General features: G+C 53.4%; 1 protein-coding gene across 22 annotated transcripts in view; it reads left to right on the top strand.

The window, feature by feature from the left end:
• Window positions 1-21,907, top strand: part of MAPT (microtubule associated protein tau) — a 122,877-nt gene that overhangs the window by 79,311 nt on the left and 21,659 nt on the right. For 5 of the 22 annotated variants that reach the window (XM_061392228.1, XM_061392225.1, XM_061392229.1 and 2 more), the window contains 4 exons: window positions 2,845-2,910; window positions 10,747-10,802; window positions 15,030-15,156; window positions 18,851-19,116. In XM_061392228.1, the coding sequence (XP_061248212.1) occupies window positions 2,845-2,910; window positions 10,747-10,802; window positions 15,030-15,156; window positions 18,851-19,116 (515 nt within the window). Of the gene's footprint in view, window positions 1-2,844; window positions 2,911-6,821; window positions 7,920-10,746; window positions 10,803-13,820; window positions 14,019-15,029; window positions 15,157-16,653; window positions 16,708-18,850; window positions 19,117-21,907 lie in introns of all 22 variants that reach the window. The other 17 variants (XM_061392224.1, XM_061392230.1, XM_061392226.1 and 14 more) reach the window with 7 other exon arrangements.

Here is a 21,907-nt window from a genome sequence, read left to right on the forward strand (position 1 = left end):
AGGGTAACACTCAAAGCTGCAGGTCCTCCTCTCTGGGACTGGAGAGGGGCGAGAACCAGGAGGGGGGCAGGGAAGTTATTCCTGCATTGGGGCTGCTATGAGCTGGCGCCTCGCAGTTTCTGCAGGTGTTGCAAGTTGAGTCTTTCCCTGTGGGGTTTTTGAATTCTTCCAGATACCCCCCTCCCCCGCCATCCCCATCGTCCTCCTGAAGTTCTCTCCCTCTGCTCTCGATTCCAGCAGACATTCCTCTCTCTTGGGTCCCTTGGGGTCTGAAGATCTGTCTCATCTCTCCTCTGCCAGGGTTGGCTTGCTCACATCGGTGGCCCTGCCGGACATGGCCTGAGGTGCCCCTTCCACTATGGCTGCCCTGTGCCCACCACAGGTCCACGGGGGACATGGGCGTTCCTTGCCTGAACAAACCACGCATATGCAGACAGCCCCCGGGCTTTGCTCCCCAACCAAGGCAGGGCCAGCCTGCCTGTCTTTGAGTTTCCCCAGGTGGAGTTCTGATAGCCCTCCACCACGTCCCTAACCCTAGGGGACACACACCACCTGTCTCCACCTGGTGCCTTGAAATCCTTTCAGTGGGACTGAGATGGGAGGCAGACAGGTAGCCACTACCCCACCCACCCTAAGCTGCTCTCTCTAAAGAAATCCTCCTTTAAAATTCTCTCCCCCTCCACCCTTTTACATCCTGAATGAAGTGGGAGGTTTTAGAGTTGAGGGGACATTTTTTCTGCTGGTGGCTTTAACAATATGTACCTTAGTTTCGGGCCTCCCTGTTGGCTCAGACGGTAAAGAATATGCCTGCAATGTGGGAGACCCGGGTTCAGTCCCTGGGTTGGGAAGATCCCCTGGAGAAGGGAATGGTTACCCACCCCAGTACTCTTGCCTGGAGAATTCCATGGACAGAAGAGCCTGGTGGGTTACAGTCTATGGGTCGCAAAGAGTCAGACACGACTGAGTGACTAACATGCCTTAGTCGAGCACCGCACTTGGGCACGTGTCTTTGTTGTATCTTGTTTTTCCTGTGAAACTTCCCATTTGAGGTCCATTTGGGAGTGCAGTGCGGCCATCCCCCTGCAGATGTCCCTGCCTTGCAGGGTGAGCATGGAGCTGTCTTGGGGCTCCAGGGAGGCAGAGAAGCCATATAGGCTGGTGATGGCCCAACCACTGGCTCACACCCTCCCTCTCTCTGGCTTCTCTGAGCATCTCTCTTGCTGGGATCAAGGGGTGTCAGAGATACCAGCAGCCTGCAGTTTCTAATTTGCATCAGGACCAGGGTATCACGACACCACATTGGTGTGTGAAAGCGATGGGCTTCCCAGAGCCATGGCAGTGACGTCATCGGCACGCTGCCTGGTGTCCTGTCTTAGGGACTCCATGCCGTGTAGCTGGTTTGGTGATTTGCTGTCTCCCTGGGCCTTTCTTCTGTAACCTTGTCAGAAACTCAGACCAAACCTACGCTCAGAGCAGTGCTTCCCTGACAGACATCTTTTGTCAAGTGACATGGAGCTATCATTGTTAGACCTCACGGGCTGTACAGCATCAGCGTGCAGGGCATGCAGAGGTGTTTCTGCCTAGGAACTGCCAATGGGGAAGCTGCCCGAGCCCACTGCCAGCCCCCTGCCCCTCGCCACAGTGGCCCTGGGCAGGCCAGTGGGCTGGGTGTCTTATCAGGCCGCCATACACCTGTCCAGCGACCCAGAGAGTCTTTCCTTTGCATCCTCCATGTTCTCTGTGGTGGGCCTGCATGGCAAGAGGTGCTAACTTGGCATTTCTGATTTAGTTGTACAGACTGAGTCATCGCAGGTCTGGGAGGAAAAAACTGGTGGCCCAGCCAGCCACTGGTGGGCATTTCTCAGGCTGGTGGCCTCCCTGTCCCTGTCCATCCGGGCATGTTGGCCCTCCTGAGGTGTGGGGTCACACCCATGTCAGTGTGTGGCCAACTTGCCTTAGAGGGTCTTTCTTCTGGACACTCATACACTTTGTCCTGCAGTGATCTCGCCCTTTCTTCAAGATGCAGAAATTGGCGTTGTATGAAAGCTTACCGACTTTGGTACCATTGATGACGTGATCAGGAGTTTGTCTCAGTCTTTTTTTTGTTCGGGAGGGACAGTGGGCTCCCTAGGTGGGAGCCCAAGATACCCCCAAAACTGCTCACTGACACTACCACCCACCTTCAATCAGATGGCACCTATTCTTAGCAGGCAGTTGAAGGGGTTTGCCCAGTCGTTTGGAGAAAAGAAACTGAACCTCTAGGGGGCTCCTACCATGTACCAGACGCTGCTGAACGCGTGCACACAGTTTCGTATGAACCCTCAACGCTCTCCTACAAGACAGGCTGATGTTACCACTTTGGGGTTCTAGAGTTGGAAACTAAAGCTCAGAGAGGCTAAGTATGGCGGCACCTGAGCTGGAACCCCAGCCAGACTCCACGGCCCACACACCTAGTCCTTCCTGCACCTTCGGCTCCCCCAGGAGCGCTGACGGGGCTGGGAGGGCGGCCTCCACCAGGACACAGCTCCACAGCAGTGGCTGAGCAACAGAGTGCTTCTCCGCCCTCCCTGTCCTGTGTCTTTGTCGAGCGGGGACTGAGGACCCAGGGCCCACTGTGGGGAAGGCCTTTCCTGCTGGACTGTGTTGCCTGAAGGTGTGTGGGCGCTGGGGATGGGCGGTGTTTAGTGGACTGTTTTCATCCACATCCCCAGCAGTCACGTTTGCACAAAAGAGCCAGAGGTACAGCACTTCAGAAACCTGTTGGGAGGGGCAGGGAGCTCTGTTTCTAGCAAACAATAACTGTGTCTGCTTTTTATCCTCTTCATTTGCTGACACACAAACCAGCTGAAGAAGCAGGCATTGGCGACACGTCCAACCTGGAAGACCAAGCTGCCGGACACGTGACCCAAGGTCAGTGGGCTGGTATTGCCTGCCACACATGACATGGGGGGTTGGGAAGAGGGGGTGGCAACACTCAGATGGACCGTACCCTGAGAAGAGAATTTGGACCTGGGCCTGAATTCCAGGGTCCAGATCTTTAGGAGCTGGTTTTTCACTGAAGGTGGGCTATTCAGGTAGAGGAAGAGCTTTCGCTCTCTCTAGTCATTTCTGAGTCCTTCCCAGTGTGTTTGCTGTTCTGAAAGCTGCTGGCCTCGCCCAGCTTGGGAACTCGAGCATCAGTGACCAACAGAAACACAAATGTGTCTGATGAGTGATTCTCCCCGTGGGCGGCCCTCTGGCCCATCCCCGGAGCAAAGCCTCAACTCTGTCGCCACCAAACTATTTCTTCTGTGCAGCCTTCAGATTTTATTGTGATTTTCTTCTCAGGGACCAAAATTACTGTGCTTAAGAAAAACAGTTTCGTATGATCACTGAGCATAAATGTTTTTAAGAACTTAAATTGTAAATCCTAGAGATTCCTTATCTTTGGAAATGGAGACCTCCAGTACAACCTAGCTGAGTTTTGTTTTCTGTCATTGGCTGCATAAATGAACTTGAGAGTCTGCTGTATAATGTGGAAGCTTTTAGACTGTAAGAGAGCTGGGAAGTCACTGGTCTTTTCCCCACAAAGTGGTTTGGGATTTGTTCAGTGTTTAGCACTGCCGCTGAGCCATCTGGCTTTAGGGAGACTCTGGGCCCTGAAGAAATGTCTCCTTGAGGTGCTTTGAAGCCTAACGACACATTTCTGTGACTCCCAGGGTTCTCTGCCGCATAGCGTGCTAGTGTTTCTCATCTCACACAGCGTGGAAAGACGTGTTTTCGTTCTTAGGCTTACATAGAGCTTCAAAAAAATAGTAGAAGCGATAATCATTATAAATGGGGAATCTCAGTCTGTGTGTTAAATAGAATCTTGCCTCCTGTTTCTTTTAGGTCATTATTTCTAGCTTTTAGGTAAAATGAGAGGTTTTTATAACCTCTGGAAATGGCCATCTATTTCCATAAAAAGAAGTGAGTTTGAGTTTTTCTTACAAATTTTTATTGTAAGCTATGTCTCCATGTCCCTGAAACATATTCCGTGGAACAAAAAGATCAGGCCAACAGCTTTCCTAGAAACCTTACTTTGGGGCTAACTGAATTTTTAACTTTCCCAGCACTGGCTTAGTATTACAGAGCTATATAGACGAACACCAGAGAGCACCTGCAATGGGACGCTGGCACCAAATCTGCATACATGTGGAGGTTTCTACCTCTGTGCTGCCCAGGCCAGTGTTTAATGTCTCATCTGGAGCTGCTGATCCAAATGGCCAAGCCCAGCTCCCTCCAGTGGGGCCTTGGGAAATCCAGACACCCTGGTGATCCACAAATATCTCACTGCCACAGACCTGCAGTCTGTTATGTGCTAAAGCAATCAGATTTGGGAAGAACCATGTACACAGAAGCACAGCTCTTCTCTCTTCCTTGTTTTCCTGCGGCAGAAGGAAAATCTCTGGCAGCCTGTGTCCATGAAGGACTAAGAGAGCAAAGATGTTTCAGGATGGAGCTTCGAGGGGCCGAGAGGAGCAGGGTGTGGGGAGGGCCCTGCCCACCCCACACCCTGCTCACGCCAGGAGTGGACCTTCCTTCCGGGAGTGTCACCAGGACCAGGCCTCCCAGGGAGTGTGGGGACACAATTCATCTGCACTCCTGAGGCCACCCAACTGTGTTTCTCCAAATATTGCTTACCTTGGACCCACCCCTGATGATCACTACCTTTAGTCTTGGCTTGAAAAATACTGCATATTTTTCATGATATCCATAAGATGGTATGAAAAAACCCAGATGAACTTTTTGGCTGACTCAGTAGTTTCTGAGCACTTTTCAGTCTTCTAGGAGCTGAATAGAATGTTCTCCCAGCCCAGCTCCTTCCTCCAGGAGAGTAATAGCATGATGGCAGGTTCCTCACACACGTGCGCACACACACACGCACACACACACACACACACACATGTTGTACTATCCTATATCGATAACTTTTCAGGGTATGTTTAATATGCAGGTTTGGTGCCCTGGTCTCTTTTTCAGTCAGGGTCTTTTAAAGCCCTGCAGTGTAACAGTAACATCCACATCACAAGCAATTTCTAGGGAGCTCTGGGAGGAAAGATTTTTCCAGAAAGTGCTGGAGACCTGGCCTGATGAGAGGTGTAGGGAAGTGGCAGTAGCTGCTGCCACTTTGGGTCTGTTGAGCGGTGGGTTAGGAAGGAGTTGGGGTGAGGAGGCTCAGATTGCCTCCTGCCAGCTGGTTTCTTGCATCTCTGTCACTTGGTCTGTTCATCCCCAAGACTCACCAAGGGCCCCAGAGAGTCTCCTGCAGACCCCTCGGAAGGCAGAAATCAGCTCGTTTCCCTGATGACATCATGTGTAGATCTGGCCATGTGGCAGGCTCTGGGGCTATGCTAGGAACACAAGATGACTGAGACCATGAACTCATGGCCCCAGCGTAGGGGTGGGAGCTGAGAGAGCTGGCCTTCTGATAAGGGGCTGCCGGGCAGCTCCACAGACTCCAACTAGAGTTGGGACCAGAGGGACCATCATGTGTTAGCCATGTGTGTGGACCCCTGTGTTCCCCACCTCCCACCCCTCCCCTCATCCAGTCTCTTTCTCTTCCAAGACTTTCAATCCTTTGTAGTTCCAGGGTTTATTTAGAGGAGAGCTGCAAAGTTGTCCTGGAACTAGGTAGGATGTTTGAAGAGTTGGGAGTTAGAAAAAATATAGGATATTAGGAGAACCAATAGAAAAAAAATCTCCTGTCCTCAATACACAGATATTTTAAGGAGGGATTCATGTGAATGCGGGGCTTCTCTGGTGGCTCAGATGGTAAAGAATCTGCCTGCAATGCAGGAGACCCAGGTTTGATCCCTGGGTCAGGAAGATCCCTTGGAGAAGGAAATGGCTACCCATTCCAGTATTCTTGTCTGGAGAATTCCATGGACAGAGGAGCCTGGTGGGCTACAGTCCATGGGGTCACAAAAAGTCAGACACGATTGAGCGACTAACACTTCACATAAATGCGGCATGAATGAAGCAGAAAAAAGGGAAGTGTGCCCCCCATCCACCGGGCTGGCACACGGGAGGTGGTGTGACAGGGGTGAAGCAGTCGTCCCGGGGGGCTGGCCACGTCTGTGCCGTGCAGACCACCTTAACTGCCACGGTGGTCACCTCACCTCGTGCAGAAGGCTGTTCATAATCCTCAATCTGGACAAACCTGAACCGTGTTTCTGTTTGTAGAGGTCTCATGGCACGTCAGTTAGTAAAGACTGAGCCTTATGATGCATTTGGGGTTTTCCAAATCTATCAGGGTGGGTTTACAGGTACCTGCTGGTTTTATTGGGCAAAAGGCGGGGCCAGAGAGAGAAGGAAAGGAAAGGAGACCCTCCCTGCACCCCATCCAGGTCCCACCTAGAGGCCAGAGTCTTCAGGAGGCTCACAGTCCCTGGAGAGGAGGACAAGTTTTTGCTGCTGGTGGAGTTAGCCTAAGGCAGCCCCGGATATGGCAGGATGCTCGGAGCCCAGCCAGACCCAACATAGGCAGAGGATTAACACCAGCACTAGACGGGGTCTTGGTCTAAGCTCCCCTTTTACAGATAAGAAAACTGAGGCTCAAAGACAGGAGGTGCTCACCCATGGTCACCCAGCTAACTGTTGGCAGATTTACCAAGAGCTGTTTCGTTCTGAGCAAAGAAAAGCAACATGGGTGAGCTCAGAGCGTGGGCTCCTTTTCCCTTGGTAGGTGGGCTTGAGATGCTGTTTAAACGTCCTTTTTTTCTTTCAAACATGTGTCCCTCTCTTAAAACACTTAACTTGCTCTTGCTAACCTTTTGCTGCTGCTGCCTCTTCAAACCCAGAGGAGAGGAGAGTTCCGGGTCAGCAGAGGGAAGCGTCTGAGAGGCCTCTGGCCCATGGGCTTAGCTCTCAGGTCCAGCTTGCACACGGCCAAGAAGCTTCTGAGGTCTCCGAGCTGCCTCTGGGGGAGAAAGAGCCCGAAGCTCCCGTCCTGGCGACCTCTCGCCCTTCCCAGCATCATCCCGTCTGCCAAGCGCCTCCTCCACCAGGAGGCCCTCAGGAGCCCCACTGGGAGTGGGGACCAAAACCAGGGCAGCGGGCTGAGGAGGGCCTGGCCTTTCCAAAGCCCCCCTCCCCTGGACGTCAGCAGACGGAGCCTGGGAGTTCCAAGGTTGTCCAGGCAAGCTTCCTCGGGGAGCCGGGCCACCATGGAGGTGAGGCTGTGGAGCCGGGGAACTCAGGGCTGACCCGCCAGCGCACATCTGACATGCTTGGGGCCCCCACCCTGCTCGCAGGCCCCAGAGAGGCCACACGCCAGTCTTCAGGGACAGAACCTAAGGTTGCAGAGGGTGGCAGCCGCAGCTCCGAGCCACCAGAGTGCCAGCTTTGGGGAGGCCTGCCCCAGGAGGGGCTGCCTCTGAAGGGGGCACAGAGCAAAGAGAGGCAGGGGGGTGAGGAGGTGGATGAAGACCGGGACATTGATGAGTCCTCGCCCCAGGACTCCCCGCCCTCCCAGGTCTCCCCGACCCAAGGCGGGCCAGCTCCGCAGGCAGTTTCCGGAGAAGCCCCTGGAACCCCGGGGTCCCCAGCCGGGGGTGCCATCCCGCTTCCTGTCGATTTCCTCTCTAAAGCGTCTGCAGACACCCGGGTCCCAGAGCCAGATGGGCCCAGCGAGGGGCCCCCGGGAGAAGGGCGCGGCGGGTCCCCTGAGTTCACATTCCACGTGGAAATCACAGCCAACCTGCAGAAGGATCAGGGACCCCCCTCGGAGGTGGATTTGGAAGGGACTGCACTTCCTGGGGCCCCTGGAGAGGAGCAAGAGCCCCGGAGCCCCTCTGAGGGCGAGGACACAAAAAAGACTGATCTTCCAGAACCTTCTGGAAAGCAGCCTGCAGCTGGTCTGCCAGGGAAGCCCGTCAGCCGGGTGCCTCAACTCAAAGGTCTGTGTCTTGAGCTCCTTCGCTCCCGCCTGGCGACCTCGTGTGCCACCCAGGCTGCAGGCACTGCCACTCAGCTTCCAGCTCCTCCTTGGCTCCTGCCGCTTCTGAGGCCCCCAGGGACAGCCACCAACCAGCCACCTGGGCCTTTGCTCACCTTCCCGGCCACCTCCCGTCCCTCAGGCGCTGGTAGCTCGTGTTCCTCTCACGCTTGCCCGCCGTCGCGCATGTCACCAAGACCCGCACCCACTGCTTTCTGCCCCGTTCACTCCTCTGGCCCCTTGATTTCTCTGCAAGGCTCTTCCGCCCAGTGGAGGCTGGTGGGCTGCACTCCACAAAGAGCGTAGCAGCTGCTCCCACTTCGGAGGGCTCATTATGTGTCTCATATTGGTTGTCTAGGACCCTCCCGACCCTCCCAACAAGTGGGCATAATTAGCCCCGATTTGCAGATGGGAAAACTGAGGCTCCAAGCGGTGAACTATCTTGCTGACAGTCATTGAGTAGTAGGTGATGGAGCCAGGTTTGGAACCCAAGTAGGTCTACTTTGAAAGGCACTTCCGTCTACCCCACAAGCACCTTCCAGCAGGTCCTGAGGTGTGCCCTCCCAGCCCAGAGACTCAGAGGACACACGTCTGTCCTCTGCGACTGTGTCCGTGTACAGCACCTCACATGCAGCAGGCCATACACACACCCACACACACACACCCCCATTGGAGGTAACCCAGAGCCCATGCTGAGCCTTTGGCCCAACAACCACTCTACCCCCTATTCTGTCTGCCTTGTGGCAGAAGAGACAGTGAGCAGAAACAAAATCTCCTCGTGGAAGGAACCCCTTCTTCTTCTTCCCTTGGCAGAGCTGGGGCAGTCCCCCTGTTGGGATTGCAGGGAGGGATCTCAGCCCCGTCCCTGTCTCAAGACCTGGGAAGCATGACCACAGCAGCCTTTCAGGAGCTGAAGAAATGGGAGGGGAGGTTCCCAAGGGTGGGGGTCTCTGTGTCCTGTCGGGTGGAGGACAGAGGAGGCCTCATGGCCACATATCAGCTGTATTCATATGTTTAGATCCTGTAGCATATTAGAATTAATCGTGGGGCCCAGAAATTGATGCTACTTAAACTGTTAATTGCAGACATCTGTTAAATGTTGTCATGAAAACTTTGAAATGTTATAGATAAAGGAACCTGTGTTTCTAAATTTAAGACCGAAAAAGAATCCTACTTTAAAATATCCTAAACTCCAAACTAATATGGGACACGTAACTGTGACTTGACAGATGACAACAGTGTTTCCTGAAATGTTGTTTTATATTGAATGCTGATCCACTGCATGTTGATAGATATGTCCAGGGGGAAAAAAGAGTTACATTATCTAGTTTGGGGGGGGAAAAAAGATGAAACAAAGTTAAATGGAGTTTGCTGTGGGGAACTTGTCAGAGCCTTAAATATTGTAATGTACATTCTGACCCTCTGAGAAGGATACATAGTAGCCATTTCCCCAATATGGGAAATGCAGATCTAGCAGATGCTTTTGTTGTGATATAGATGATGATGGTCATCGGGGCAAAGGATATGAATCAGGTCCACCCAGGGCTCTTATTAAAATGCAAGTTCCTGGGCCCCACCTTCAGCTACTGTCTCAGAGTGAACCCAGGATTCTGTATTTCAAGAATGTCTCCCACTGGTTCTGCTGCATAACAGAGTTTGAAAATCTCTGGGCTAGATCATCAGTGCTGGTCACTCTAGAAATCTGGTCTCCAGGAACCAGTGAGATGCTTTCACTGTCCTTAGGGCAGAGGAAATAAAATATTGAAGCCACAGATGAAAACCTATGATCAGTTTTAAATAATGAATGCCAATAGCAGGAAAGAGTGAGTTAGAAGTTACGTTGGTAGACAAGCGGATTGGATTCACCAAGGGGTATGGCTTTCCAAACACAAAATCTGTCAATGGTTTGGTCCTAAAATCCAGAGATTATCTGTGGCGGGGGTCTCCAACCTCTAGCCTACAGATCAATACCTCCTGTCACATCAGTGGTGGCGTTAGATTTAAAGTGCACAATAAATCTAATGTACTTGAATCATCCTGAAACCATCCCCTCCCCACCCCCAGTCCATGGAAAAATCATCTTCAATGAAATAAAGAGTTTGAGGACTGCCGATCTATAGGATATTTGATGGCAGCTAGTTTGTTGGTAATCTGGGGAAAGGACAAGCAGTAGTCCCCCTTGGGAGAGTCTGTAAGTGGTGAGACGGCCCTCCAGGGGTGGGTTGGACTTGCCAGAGAGCCAACTAGGACTGGTCACCCAAGCCCCTGTGAGTGCGGGGCAGGTTCTGGGAAAGCGGCCCACTCCCCCTGGTCCTTGGGTGACAATATGAGCAAGGGGTCCTGTAGGGGCCAAAGCCTGGCTGACCTGCCCTGCACTTAGCCCTGGGGCTTCCAAATGCCCCTCCTTGGAGCAGGGTTGGCCCCAGTCGGGGGAGGCTGACCCCGGCAGAGCCTGAGAGGTGGTCCTGCGCCGTCCACCTTCCCTGACCGCCCCTGTACCAGCGTGTACACATAACAGTTTCCTCCGCGTCGCCTATGCATGTCCCCGCCCTCGGCCAGCCTGCTGCCCACTCTTGTCAGGGTGTTGCAAGCAACGACCCCAGTGTGCTGTGTTGATACTAACAGTGAGACACCTAACAGATTCAAGGGGAAAGAAATCAGCCGGGTTTCCACTGGCCCAACTGAACAAGACATATCGCACAGTTTCTGAGAAACCACTTTCCCTCCATTGGGCTCTCGTGAGCTGTGCTAACGGATGTAACATGCTTTCTCATTTTGCATTTTATCAGCTCGCATGGTCAGTAAAGGCAAAGATGGGACTGGACCCGATGACAAAAAAACCAAGGTAAGCTGAGAAAACCATGGCAGCGCTCTGCCGCCATCAAGTTCATCAAGAAGCCATTCTTTGTATCTGAATTGATCTCTGTATGTGACACGTGGAAATCGCTGGTTCCCGAGGTACAGCTGTCATTCACGGCGCTTTGCGTTTTCATACAAACGTTTACAATGCCAGCATCATCCTTGGATACTTCTGCCAGGGAAGGGCAGTCAGCAGGTTAATGAATGAATGAATGAATGCTCCTAATTATAGTTGTACCAGCATTGTTTGAATTAAGACGTTCACGGTAAATGAAAGTATGTTTGAATTTTCTGCAGTGAATTTTGGATTTTATGCTTCCCACTACAGGTCTAGGCACAGCAAAGATTTTATCTGTATACACACAGAGAGATATAGTTAAGATCTATCTAGAAAATACCATTTACTTAGGGGGCTGAGGGAGTATTGAGCAAAAATGGGATATCCAACCTAAAGTGGAGGGTTCTGGAAAAGCCCTAGAAGGGAGGACCTGTGAGGCAGACTGAGAAGGAGAGATGAAGACGGGGGTTGGTGACTAGGGGTGAGAAGAGACATCCTGAGGAGTAGGATCAGTGGAGGTAAAGGTGGGTGTGGGGAGAGGAGGAGACAAATCACATGTTTGGGAGTCCTGAGCAAATCGGCTTGGTTGCTGCCAAGCTGGGGTAGGGCTGAGGCGGGCCAGAGGAGGGAAGCCTGATACACACCCTACATGCTGAGTGGACACGTGGGCTCTGGTGCCCTAGAGGCTGTCCTGAAATCCTGCCAGCCAGTCTTAAGATCTTCCCCCACCAAGGACCAGAAAACCAAGCAGCCTGCTCACCACCCAAACTGCACCCAGGACCGCATGGTCCTTCTCACGCTCCCTGTCAGCTCTAGCGCACTCTCCTCCATGACGGGGCAGCTTGGAGAAAGCTCTCATAGCTGCACAGGGATGTTTTTCCAGGAAAACCTCACTGGGGCCCCAGATGAAGGCCTGCTTTTCTTATAGGCATCCAAAAGGCCCCCCATCTATGCTGCCTGAAACTCCTGGGTGTTCATCCGTCCTGGAGGACTGATGGAGTTCCCAGACGCAGAATCAAACCCTAGGCTTTGGTCTTGTGTGTTGAGGGTGGCTGCGCAAAGTGCTTGCCCTGGAGGAAGTCGGGGTTCGCCATCACAGGACCCCAGTGGGGCAGCTGAGGGTACTTACTGCAGGGACTTAGGGTGGGAGGGAGTTGCAATAACTGCTTGCCAATCGGGATGCCCATTCAGGGGAATCCTGTTCTCTGTTCATTCATCCATTCTTAAGCTGTCCCTGCCCTGGAGTTGCTCACAGCCTCGCAGCAAGAGGTCAGATCTGTCACGAACCTAGGTAGGGAGCAATGCCAGCGGAGGGGACCTTGTGAAGCTGGGGAAGGAAGGCTTGGCTTGCCAGTACCCACCCTCAGCTTTTCTTGCTAGCAGCCCCCGGGCCTCAGCCCGCATCGCTCCCCTCCCACCCCTGCTTCGTCCCTCTTACACTCCTTCCCAGGCTGGCTGCAGAGAGAGCCTCAGCCACCTTAGTGGTGAATCTTGGTAATGAACAAGTCTCTGGTCAGGACTCTCCTCTGTAGCTCTGACTTCCCCTTTGGAACACCTTTGGACTTGGCCTCTTGGTTTTATTCCTGAAGGCATGGCCCTTCCCACTCCCAGACCAGCCTCCTCCACCAGGGCCATGTATCCCAGTCCAAGGTGCTGTCCACCCTCCTTCACACACTCTCCTCTCTGTGAGGTCGTCCAGCTCACAGACACCTTCCCATTGGCCACCTGCACCACCTAGGCTACTTCATTAGGTAGATCGTACTCAAGAGTAACCAGTGGCCTGACTGAGATTTACCAGACTTTGGGAGATTGGGATAGACATAAATACACTATTGATACTATGTATAAAATAACTAATGAGAACCCTACTGTATAGCTTCCCTGGTGGCTCGGATGGTAAAGAATTTGCCTGCAATGTAGGACATCCAGTTTCGATCCCTGGGTCAGGAAGATCCCCTGGAGAAAGAAATGGCAACCCACTCCAGTATTCTTGCCTGGAGAATTCCGTGGACAGAGGAGCCTGGAAGGCTACAGTCCATGGGGTCGCAAAGGGTCGGACACGACTGAGCAACTAACAGTTTCACTGTGTGACTCAGGGATCTCTACTCAGTGCTCTGTGGTGACCTAAATGGGAAGGAAATCCAAAAAAGAGGGCATATATATATATACATATACCTGATTCACTGTGCTGTACAGTAGAAACTAACAACAGTGCAAAGCAACTACACTCCAAGAAAACTTAATTTTAAAAATATTGGGTGGGGGGAGATTTACCAGACAGTTTAGTTTTGAGACTTTAATCAGAAAGTAAGTGTGTGTGTGTGTGTGTGTGTGTGTGTGTGTGTTCTAAGTGGTATCAGACAGAATCCTTAAGACCTGCCTAATCAGGTACAGTCCTGATGTTGGCAAGGACGATTCTATCAGTGTAGTGGAAGAGGGAGAGGGGTTAGGGGGCCAGCATGAGCTCCCCACCTGGAATTGAGCAGAACCAGGGGCACTGCTGACCCATGACACACTGGAGATGTTTTCTGGAGAAACATCCTAAGAATCATATACTTCTGGCGATCTCCATTGACTCTCTGGGTGCGAGCCACCTTTTAACCAGTGGTCTCCAAAGTGCGGAGCTGAAATAGATCCAGTGGGCTGGAGAAAGAACATACCAACACGTCTGTCATTTTCTCCAGCTCTGCCATATGTAAGTTTCATAATGTACGTCATATGCTAGCATCGTAGTATATGCATTAGCTGATGAATGACTGCAAGTTCATGGTCACTTTCTGGTCTTCCTGATAAGGACTGTTAAGGGTGAATGATCCACATGGTTTGGAGATCATGCCTTTAAACCATTACCTGCCTTATTTGTTTTTAGTTAGTGTCCTTTTTCAGTTTGTACCTTTCTCCCATGTGCTGACTTTTATTTTGATTTTATTTATGTTTATGTTTAAGCCATCCACACCTTCTTCCGCTAAAACCCTGAAAAATAGGCCTTGCCTTAGCCCCAAACGCCCCACTCCTGGTAGCTCAGACCCTTTGATCAAACCCTCCAGCCCTGCCGTGTGCCCAGAGCCATCTTCCTCTCCTAAACACGTCTCTTCTGTCACACCCCGAACTGGCAATTCTGGAGCAAAGGAGATGAAAGTCAAGGTAAGAGGAACCCGCCTTTGGAAAGAATCAGGCTGCTCTGCTGTAGTTTTCAAAAGTATGCTTTTCTAGACGCAAAGACCTTTCTTTAGATAAGCTCTCACCTAGAAGCATCATGTAAAACAGTTAAAATTCTCTGGTTAGAACAGGGGAAAGGAGGCGCAGGACCATCCTTTTCAACTCCCCGTCATCCCGTAAGGCATGGGAGGGGACCCTGGTTTGAAAATCACTGTGGGTTTCCTTGGTCTGTTCCCGGCTTTAGTAACTCGGGGATGCTCCCGGGTTGCCCTCATTTGGGTTGGACAGCAGCCCTCGCACCCACACCTGTCCCAGTGGCTCACTCCCTCCTGAACCATCTCGTGGTCCCCGGGTCATGTCAGTTTCTCTTTTGAGTTTGTGTTGTGTGTCAAGGTCACTGCCCCTGGTCAGCTGACCCTGCTTGTGCACCTGTGCTCCACCTTTGGCCCATCTGCTAATTGATGCTGGTGTTCACCGCCAAGGGCTCTTAGCACACCTGAGGCGTTACTGAACCCCGAGACCTGTTTGAGAGAGAATGGAAGGATGGGACTAGCTTAGCACTCTCGGTCAGGTTCAACAAACTGTCTCCACGTGCCTCTGAAACCAACCACCAGCAGGCAGATAAACCCCCCTAAGAGAGTCAGAGAATGGTGTAGGAAGTCTGCAGACGTCCTGCCTGCCGACACTGGTGGATGTTGACTCTGATCATTGCTATGAGCTCTGTTGACTTTTTATGAAATACATTGGCTCCACTTGTGCAGGTTACTCACATAAACAGTTCGTCCAGGAGGAAATGGTACTCAGGAGTTTAGGAGGGGCTGTGGATTTGTGTATCTTTGTCATGGTAAGGGACACTTATATTTGGCTGGCAGAGCGTCACCCCAATCATAGCCTCATTTTGAGTCAAGCTGGTAGAGTGGAGCTGGCATTGATGCCAGGTGGCAGAAACCCTTCCCAGTTGTAAAAAAAAACACTCTACTGTGCATTGGTTTACAGGGGGCGGATGGTAAGCCTGGAACGAAGATTGCCACACCCCGGGGAGCAGCCCCTCCAGGCCAGAAAGGCCAGGCCAACGCCACCCGGATTCCAGCAAAAACCACTCCCACCCCGAAGACCTCGCCAGGTACTGGTGAGAAGGGCTTCCTCTGGAATCCTAGTTGGCGGGTGGGGATGGGGAGAGCTGGCCACGGAGGCCCTGACGGTTAACCTCTGGTAGCCAACTGATGCCTGTGGTTCAGGAAGCATCAAATGTTCATTTTCTAATTCTTTTAATTTTCTGAGCTAGATATTGAATCCCCACTTTTTACCATGAAGAAATTGAGGCTCTGAGAGTTTGCATGACTAAGTCTCACCAGACTTTTAAGCATGAGGAAAATACTAATAACTGACTAAAAACTGATGGAGAAGGGGCTTCTCTGAGCTTCTCAAATCCCGCGACACCCAGCTCCCCGCCACCTGGGAGGTGATTTTCAGCCCCTAATGAGGGGTGGGACACTATGTGTGACTTCACATAGCGGGCAGCGCCTGCTAACTTGCTGGGATGTTAGGGACCTTCTGACAGAACCTAAGGGTCTTAGCTGAGCACTCACAGGCTGGGCCCGTCTCCTGGGCTCCTGTGAGTAAAAGCCACTGGGTTCTGAGTACCAGCCACGGCTTCAGTCGAGCCATTTTGCTTCCAGTGGGGACAGCCAGGCTGAGTCCACCCTTCCCACTGCCCTGACGACTGACTGTCCCAGGCACCTGGGTTTAGCCTGTGCATGACTCAGGGTGTGATCCAGGGCAGCACTCAGGGGGCCTGTGGGTCTTAGGCGGCCTATGTGTGAGGCCTGGGCCAGCACCCCAGGGTCTCTGCTGCTCCTTGGCCCCAGGGGTGGCTGCCCAGAGTCCTGGTCTCCTGCATATCTTGGCCGTGGCATTTAGCGAGGTTGCTATAGGGTGGGGCCTGCATGGATACCCGCTCACTAAGGCCCATTGGTTGACTTTCTCCCATAGGGTTTATTTATTTTTTTAATTCCTATTTATTTATGTTTTTGCTACACTGGGTCTTCCTTGCTGCGCTCGGACTTTCTCTACTTGCAGCAAGTGAGGGCTACTCTGTTGTTGTGTATGGGCTTCTCCTTGCAGTGGCTTCTCTTGTTGCAGAGCACAGGCTTATTTGCTCAGTGGCATGTGGGATCTTTCTGGACCAGGGGTCAAACCCGTGTCCCCTGCATTGGCCAGGAGGATTGTTCACCACTCGACCTCCAGGGAAGCCCGGGTTTTTCCTCATGTATAGAGTACATATGATACAAGGGGAACTCACAGACTCCTGACTGGATTTCATATATGATTTTGATCCTGCATTTCTTCACTTTACATTATGCCAGTTGATTCATGCAACTGGAGTCATAACTAGAAGCAAGAACCCATGTTTCTCTCTGGATCTTCACGGCCCTGGAGAGGACAGGGCCCCCCAGGTCGACCTTGTTTCCTGCTAGCCCGTGCCCCTGCTCCCTGACCCCATTCCCACCTTCCCCCCCCCACCCCCCCCCCGTACCTGCTGCATAAAAAACAAAAACTCTCATCGAGGCCTTTTCAAGCTTGATGATAATGAGGCTTTCTGTGGATTTTTCTTTTTAAGCGACCATGCAGGTGCAGAAAAAACCACCCCCTGCAGGGGCAAAATCTGAGAGAGGTAATTCTGAGCCTGCCTCGCCCAGCTGGGGTCATGCCTTTTGCACGTGCAGCTTGTTGGTTGGCTGGGGGGGGAGGGGGGAGGGGGGAGGGGGTTAGAGCCGGGAGGACCTGCTTTTGAAATGTAGGCTTCCTGAAGTTGGAACAGGCAGAATGCCTGCTCGTCTTCTCGAGTGGTTTGTGCAGATGTGTCTGTCCAATGGGCAATCCTGATCCTAATCCTGCGTGTTCTTGGCATCAGCCGGGGGCTCTGGGTGGGGCCAGGGGAGCAGGTGCCTTGAGCTGATGCGGGTGCTGGAGTTAGGACCGGCCCTAATCAGGTTAGGGGGAAGCTGCATTGGCGAGTGGTGGGGATCCTGTCCTGTGGGCTCCGGCCGCTGGCGCCGTTCTCCAGATGAGCACACAGGCTTAGGGAAGGAGGTCGAGGGACTTGCCTGAGGTCACTCTGTAGTTCAGTGGCACAGAAAGGGTGGGAAACCACCCGGTCTACCAGGCAGCCTGTGTGCCAGGGGGCAGAGGGCAGGGGCCTCTGAGCCTGGAGGCTCTACTTGTCCTCTTGCTGCAGAGCTTGACTCCTTGAGGAGTTTCCAACAGACATGGAGATTCAACCAAGAACCTCGTGCTCATCCTCTCTTTGACAAGAGAAGACATTGCTTCCTGCAGAGAGCTGCCCTTTCTCCTGCTTGGGGCCCAGCAGGTTCCCGTTTGGTACACATGGTTCCTGGGTGGTGGGGGGCATCGGCCGCCCCTCAGAAATGGAGGGGAGTGAGGCCGCCACTTGGGCACAGCGTCCAGCCCAGTGGCTCTCAGACTCAAGAATCCTGCTCAAGAATCAAGAATCAGGAGTCTGCTTTAGAATCCCTGGGAGAAAGGGAAGCACCAGTTTTGCAGTCCCTGCCCCTAGAGATTCTATCCTATCCGGCCTAGACGGGGCCCCGGAATCTGTATCTTACAGGTCCCACCCCCTCCCACCGCCACCGCCACCGCCACCGCCGCCTTGGCGGCTCTCGAGATCCCGAAGCAGGAGTGCCTGGACCACATTTGGTGAAACACGAATCCAAGAGGCAGACAGAATAGCCAACCAGGAAGTGTGACAGGGGGTTGAAGAGTGCAGGGAGAGACACGTGTTAGGAGCCCAGGGCTGGTCAGCTGGGAGAGGGGCGGCGTCCGCAGCCCTCCTGGAGGGCGTGGCCTCTGCCCTGTGTCCGGAAAGGCTCACTGCTATTTGCCCGGCAGCGCCTTTTCGCGGAGGGCGTTCTTGGGGAGGGCAGGGCGGCTGTGAAGCGACATGGCTTGTTTCGAAAGACAGGGACTGATGGACAAGATGCAGGCATACCATTCTGGAACCCAGGTACCAGAGAGGAGTTGGGAGGTTGGATAGGGGTCTAGCGGGGAAGGGGCCTTGAACTTGATGAACAGCTCAAAATTCACCCTGTGGTTAGAGTCCAGTGGAACCATGTGTGAAATAGACAGCTAGTGGGAAGCTGCTATAGCACAGGGAGCTCAGCTCAGTGCTCTGTGATGACCTGGAGGGGAGGGATGTGGGGCAGGGATATACGTATTTTGTTTTTTCCTATGCTTATAGCTAATTCACGCTGCCCTTCAGCAGAAACCAACACAACACTGTAAAGCAGTTACCCTCCGACTAAAAATAAATTTAAAAAATAAAGAGTCCAGTGGATACAGATGAGACCTTGGCCCACCATCGCATTACCCTTATTCAGGGCAAAGGCCAAGGTATCCCTGCCCAGCCTGTCAGTCGGCATTATATTTATTTCCTCTGAGCTCAGAGAAGGAAAGTGACTTGTCTGAGATCACTCAGCTGGCTGGAGCCGCTCCCGACCCCAGGGCCACTGGGCGGAGTTGCTCCCCTCTGGGAAGTAGTCCTGAGTGGTACTTGGCGACCACTCTGTTGCTTCCCTGGGAAGCAGGATATTTTTGTCCCAAAGCAATGAGGCTGGGAAGAGGGGGCATTTCTCTAGAAATGGAGGCAAGGGCAGCCTCCCGCCGGATTGACTGAACTTTCGACCTTGTTCCTACCGGCCTGGTCCAGCCCTGACTCAGGGAATGGACCGCAGGACAGAGACCCTTTTTCTGACTCCCGTCCCTCTGGGTCCTGGCCTCACGCCCGCCCTCCTTTCCAGGTGAATCTGGGAAATCCGGGGACCGCAGCGGCTACAGCAGCCCCGGCTCCCCAGGCACTCCGGGCAGCCGCTCCCGCACCCCCTCCCTGCCGACCCCGCCCACCCGGGAGCCCAAGAAGGTGGCGGTGGTCCGCACTCCCCCCAAGTCGCCGTCTGCAGCCAAGAGCCGCCTGCAGGCCGCTCCCGGGCCCATGCCAGACCTGAAGAACGTCAAGTCCAAAATCGGCTCCACGGAAAACCTGAAGCACCAGCCAGGAGGTGGCAAGGTAAGGGCGTATGCGAGACTGGCTGTGTGTGTGTCTGCCCCGGGGCGCCCGGAGCGGGGATGGCGGGGTTGGGCGGGATGGGGAAGGTACGGGGAGCCCTTCTGCTCCCACCACCAGCCTGCGTCCCGCCCCCGCCCCATAGCATAGGCCCCTCCCTGACCTCTTGAAGGAAAGACTGTGGGTTAGGGTTCAGTTCTGTGCTGGGGTCACCAGCAGGCTGTCAGTGCCAGCTCAGTGGAGAGACAGCACCGGTTCTTCCCTCGGTCACCTCAGCCCCTGCTGATGGGATCGATCAGAGGTGACAGCGTGGTAGCCCCACGACCTGGGGGTTCTCAAAGTGGGTGCCTGCAGGGGGTTCCCCAGCTTCCTTGTGGTTGAGACCATGAGACAACCAGTGTACAGGCGGGTGTCTCTGGCATTGGTTGAACATGTGTTTAGGTCCCAATTCTGGGGAAATTCGTGATACCATTTTGAACAACTGATTCTTCCAGGGACAAATGGGTGCTCACGTCATCTCTGGGTCTCCCAAAGGTGGAGAAAATGAGCTTCCAAGAGCCTGGGTGGAGGGATGTGGGCACAGCCTGGACCCCTCCTCCTCTCTTTGACCCCCTCCCCACTGTGTGAGTTTCCTAGGGTTGACATACAAAATGCCACCAACTGGGGACTTGTCTGGTGGTCCAGTGGTTAAGACTCCACATTTCTGCTGCAGAGGGCATGGGTGTGATCCCTGGTTGGGGAACTTAGGTGCCGCCAAGAAAAAAAAACTAACACGAACTTGGGGGGCTTATACAACAGAGATGTAATTCCTCATAGAGCCCAGAAGTCCAAGGTCAAGGTGCTGGTCTCCTCTGAGGCCTGTCTCATGTGCCTGCAGGTACTGCTTTCCCCTCGTGTCCTCACTGGTCCCTCTCTGGGTGTCACTATGTCCCAGTCCCGCCTCCTGTAAGGACACCAGTCCTATTGGCTTAGGGCCCACCCCAGTGAGCTCATATTAACTTAATGACCTCTTTAGAGACCCTATTCCAAACACAGTCCCGTTGGGAGGTACTGGGAGTTAGGACTGCAGCCTGTGGATTTGGGGAACACAGTTCAGACCATGACAACGCTCCTTGCCCCCCAGCACCGGGGAGGGGGATGGAGCAGGGAGAACAGGGTGTGGTGGGGAGCAGAGGACAAGGACATCCCCTCCCCCCCACCTCTTGTGTTGAGCCTTCTCAGCTGGACTGTTTCTGGAGCAGAGCGCCTCCTGGTGGGCAAGGGCCAATGTGTCCCTTCAGTCCAGAGCGCCCCCCAGGCTCCTGATTTTATTAATCACTCTTGACTGGGGCCTGGGTCACTGTGGAGGGAGGGGTCTCAGAGGCCTTTGGTCCATGTCAGTGGCCTTTGCCTGAAACCCTGCCCTTTATCCCCGTGGAGCTTCAGAGCCTCCTGCTGCCCTTTCCCATCCTTGGGTCCTGCCCAGCAGGGAGGTCTGGGTGCCTCTTGGGGTCTTTGGGCCACAAGGCTGGGCCTGAGCAGTGTTGACCTCCCTGCAGTGTTTGCTGTGCTACTTAAAGACACATTGCCTGTCTCCTTATGGGGGGGCTCTGGCGCAACTGGCTTGAAGCTGACCGGGAGTGGGTTTCCAAGGTGATGGGACGTTTCCCACTGGCATCTGAACCCCACCCCCGGCTCTGGGGTTTCATGGCACAGAGTGTTCGCCTCTGTTTTGAAAACTGAAAGACAAAACCCGACACGGCCAGCTCTGAACCACTGAGAAGACCGCGGGGCTGTGACCAGCGCGCTCGCGGCCAGAGGAGGCTGTGATGGGCAGCGACTCCCGGCCCGTGGGGCTCTGTCACACACTGGCTCCCCCAGCCCGGGCTGCACCCTGTCATCCCCGAGTTCACCTGAGGTCGGCCTGGAGGGTCTGGGCAGCATTTGGCCCCGTGCTCGAAACCCTGCTGAAGCAGCAGTGACAAGGCTAAGCAGGGAGGAACCCGCCCCTCGCACCCGAGCTGCCGGATGCAGTGGTTGGGGAGGAGTCCGGTGGCCTGAGGGCCAGTGACTCATGCTTAGGATGGAAAGGGAGAGGCTGCCCCCAGGTTATGGCTGTACCGCGTGGGTGCAGATGCTTGTCCACAGCTACAGACTTGACGATGAAAGGAGAAAGGTGGACTTTTCTTGGGGTTTATTGGGGAAGGAGATGTGGGGAAGTGGCCAAAAGGGGAGTAACAGCGTCCTGGTAAATTCCTTGCAAAACTTAGAAAACTGTGTGAAACAAAGAAAACCTGAGCCATAACCACAAGATCAACAGATTAATCTCCAGGAAAAACAAAAAAATAGATTAAAAAAAAAAAAAGAAAACAAAAGGGAAAAAAAGGTCCCTGGGATCGATCCAAGCAGAAGGCCTCTTGAGGTGACTTGACTGGTGACTTCGCTGGTGGTCTAGTGGTTAAGAATCTACCTTCCAAGAGCTTCCCTGGTGGCTCAGATGGTAAAGAGTCTGCCTGCAGTGTGGGAGACCCAGGTTCCATCCCTGGGTCGGGAAGATCCCCTGGAGAAGGAAATGGCAACCCACTCCAGTATCCTTGCCTGGACAATTCCATGGACAGAGGAGCCTGGCAGGCAGGCTACAATCCATGGACTTGCAAAGAGTCAGACATGACTGAGCGACTTCACCTTCCAATGCAGAGGATCCCTGGTCGGGGGACTTAGATCCCACATGTTTCGGGGCAGCTAAGCCCGTGTGCCTCAACTACTGAGCCAGTGCACCCTGGAGCCTGTGCCCTGTAACACAAGAAGCCCGCGC

The sequence above is a fragment of the Bos javanicus genome, chromosome 19 (assembly GCF_032452875.1).
Source record: "Bos javanicus breed banteng chromosome 19, ARS-OSU_banteng_1.0, whole genome shotgun sequence".
Taxonomy (NCBI): Eukaryota; Metazoa; Chordata; class Mammalia; order Artiodactyla; family Bovidae; genus Bos; species Bos javanicus.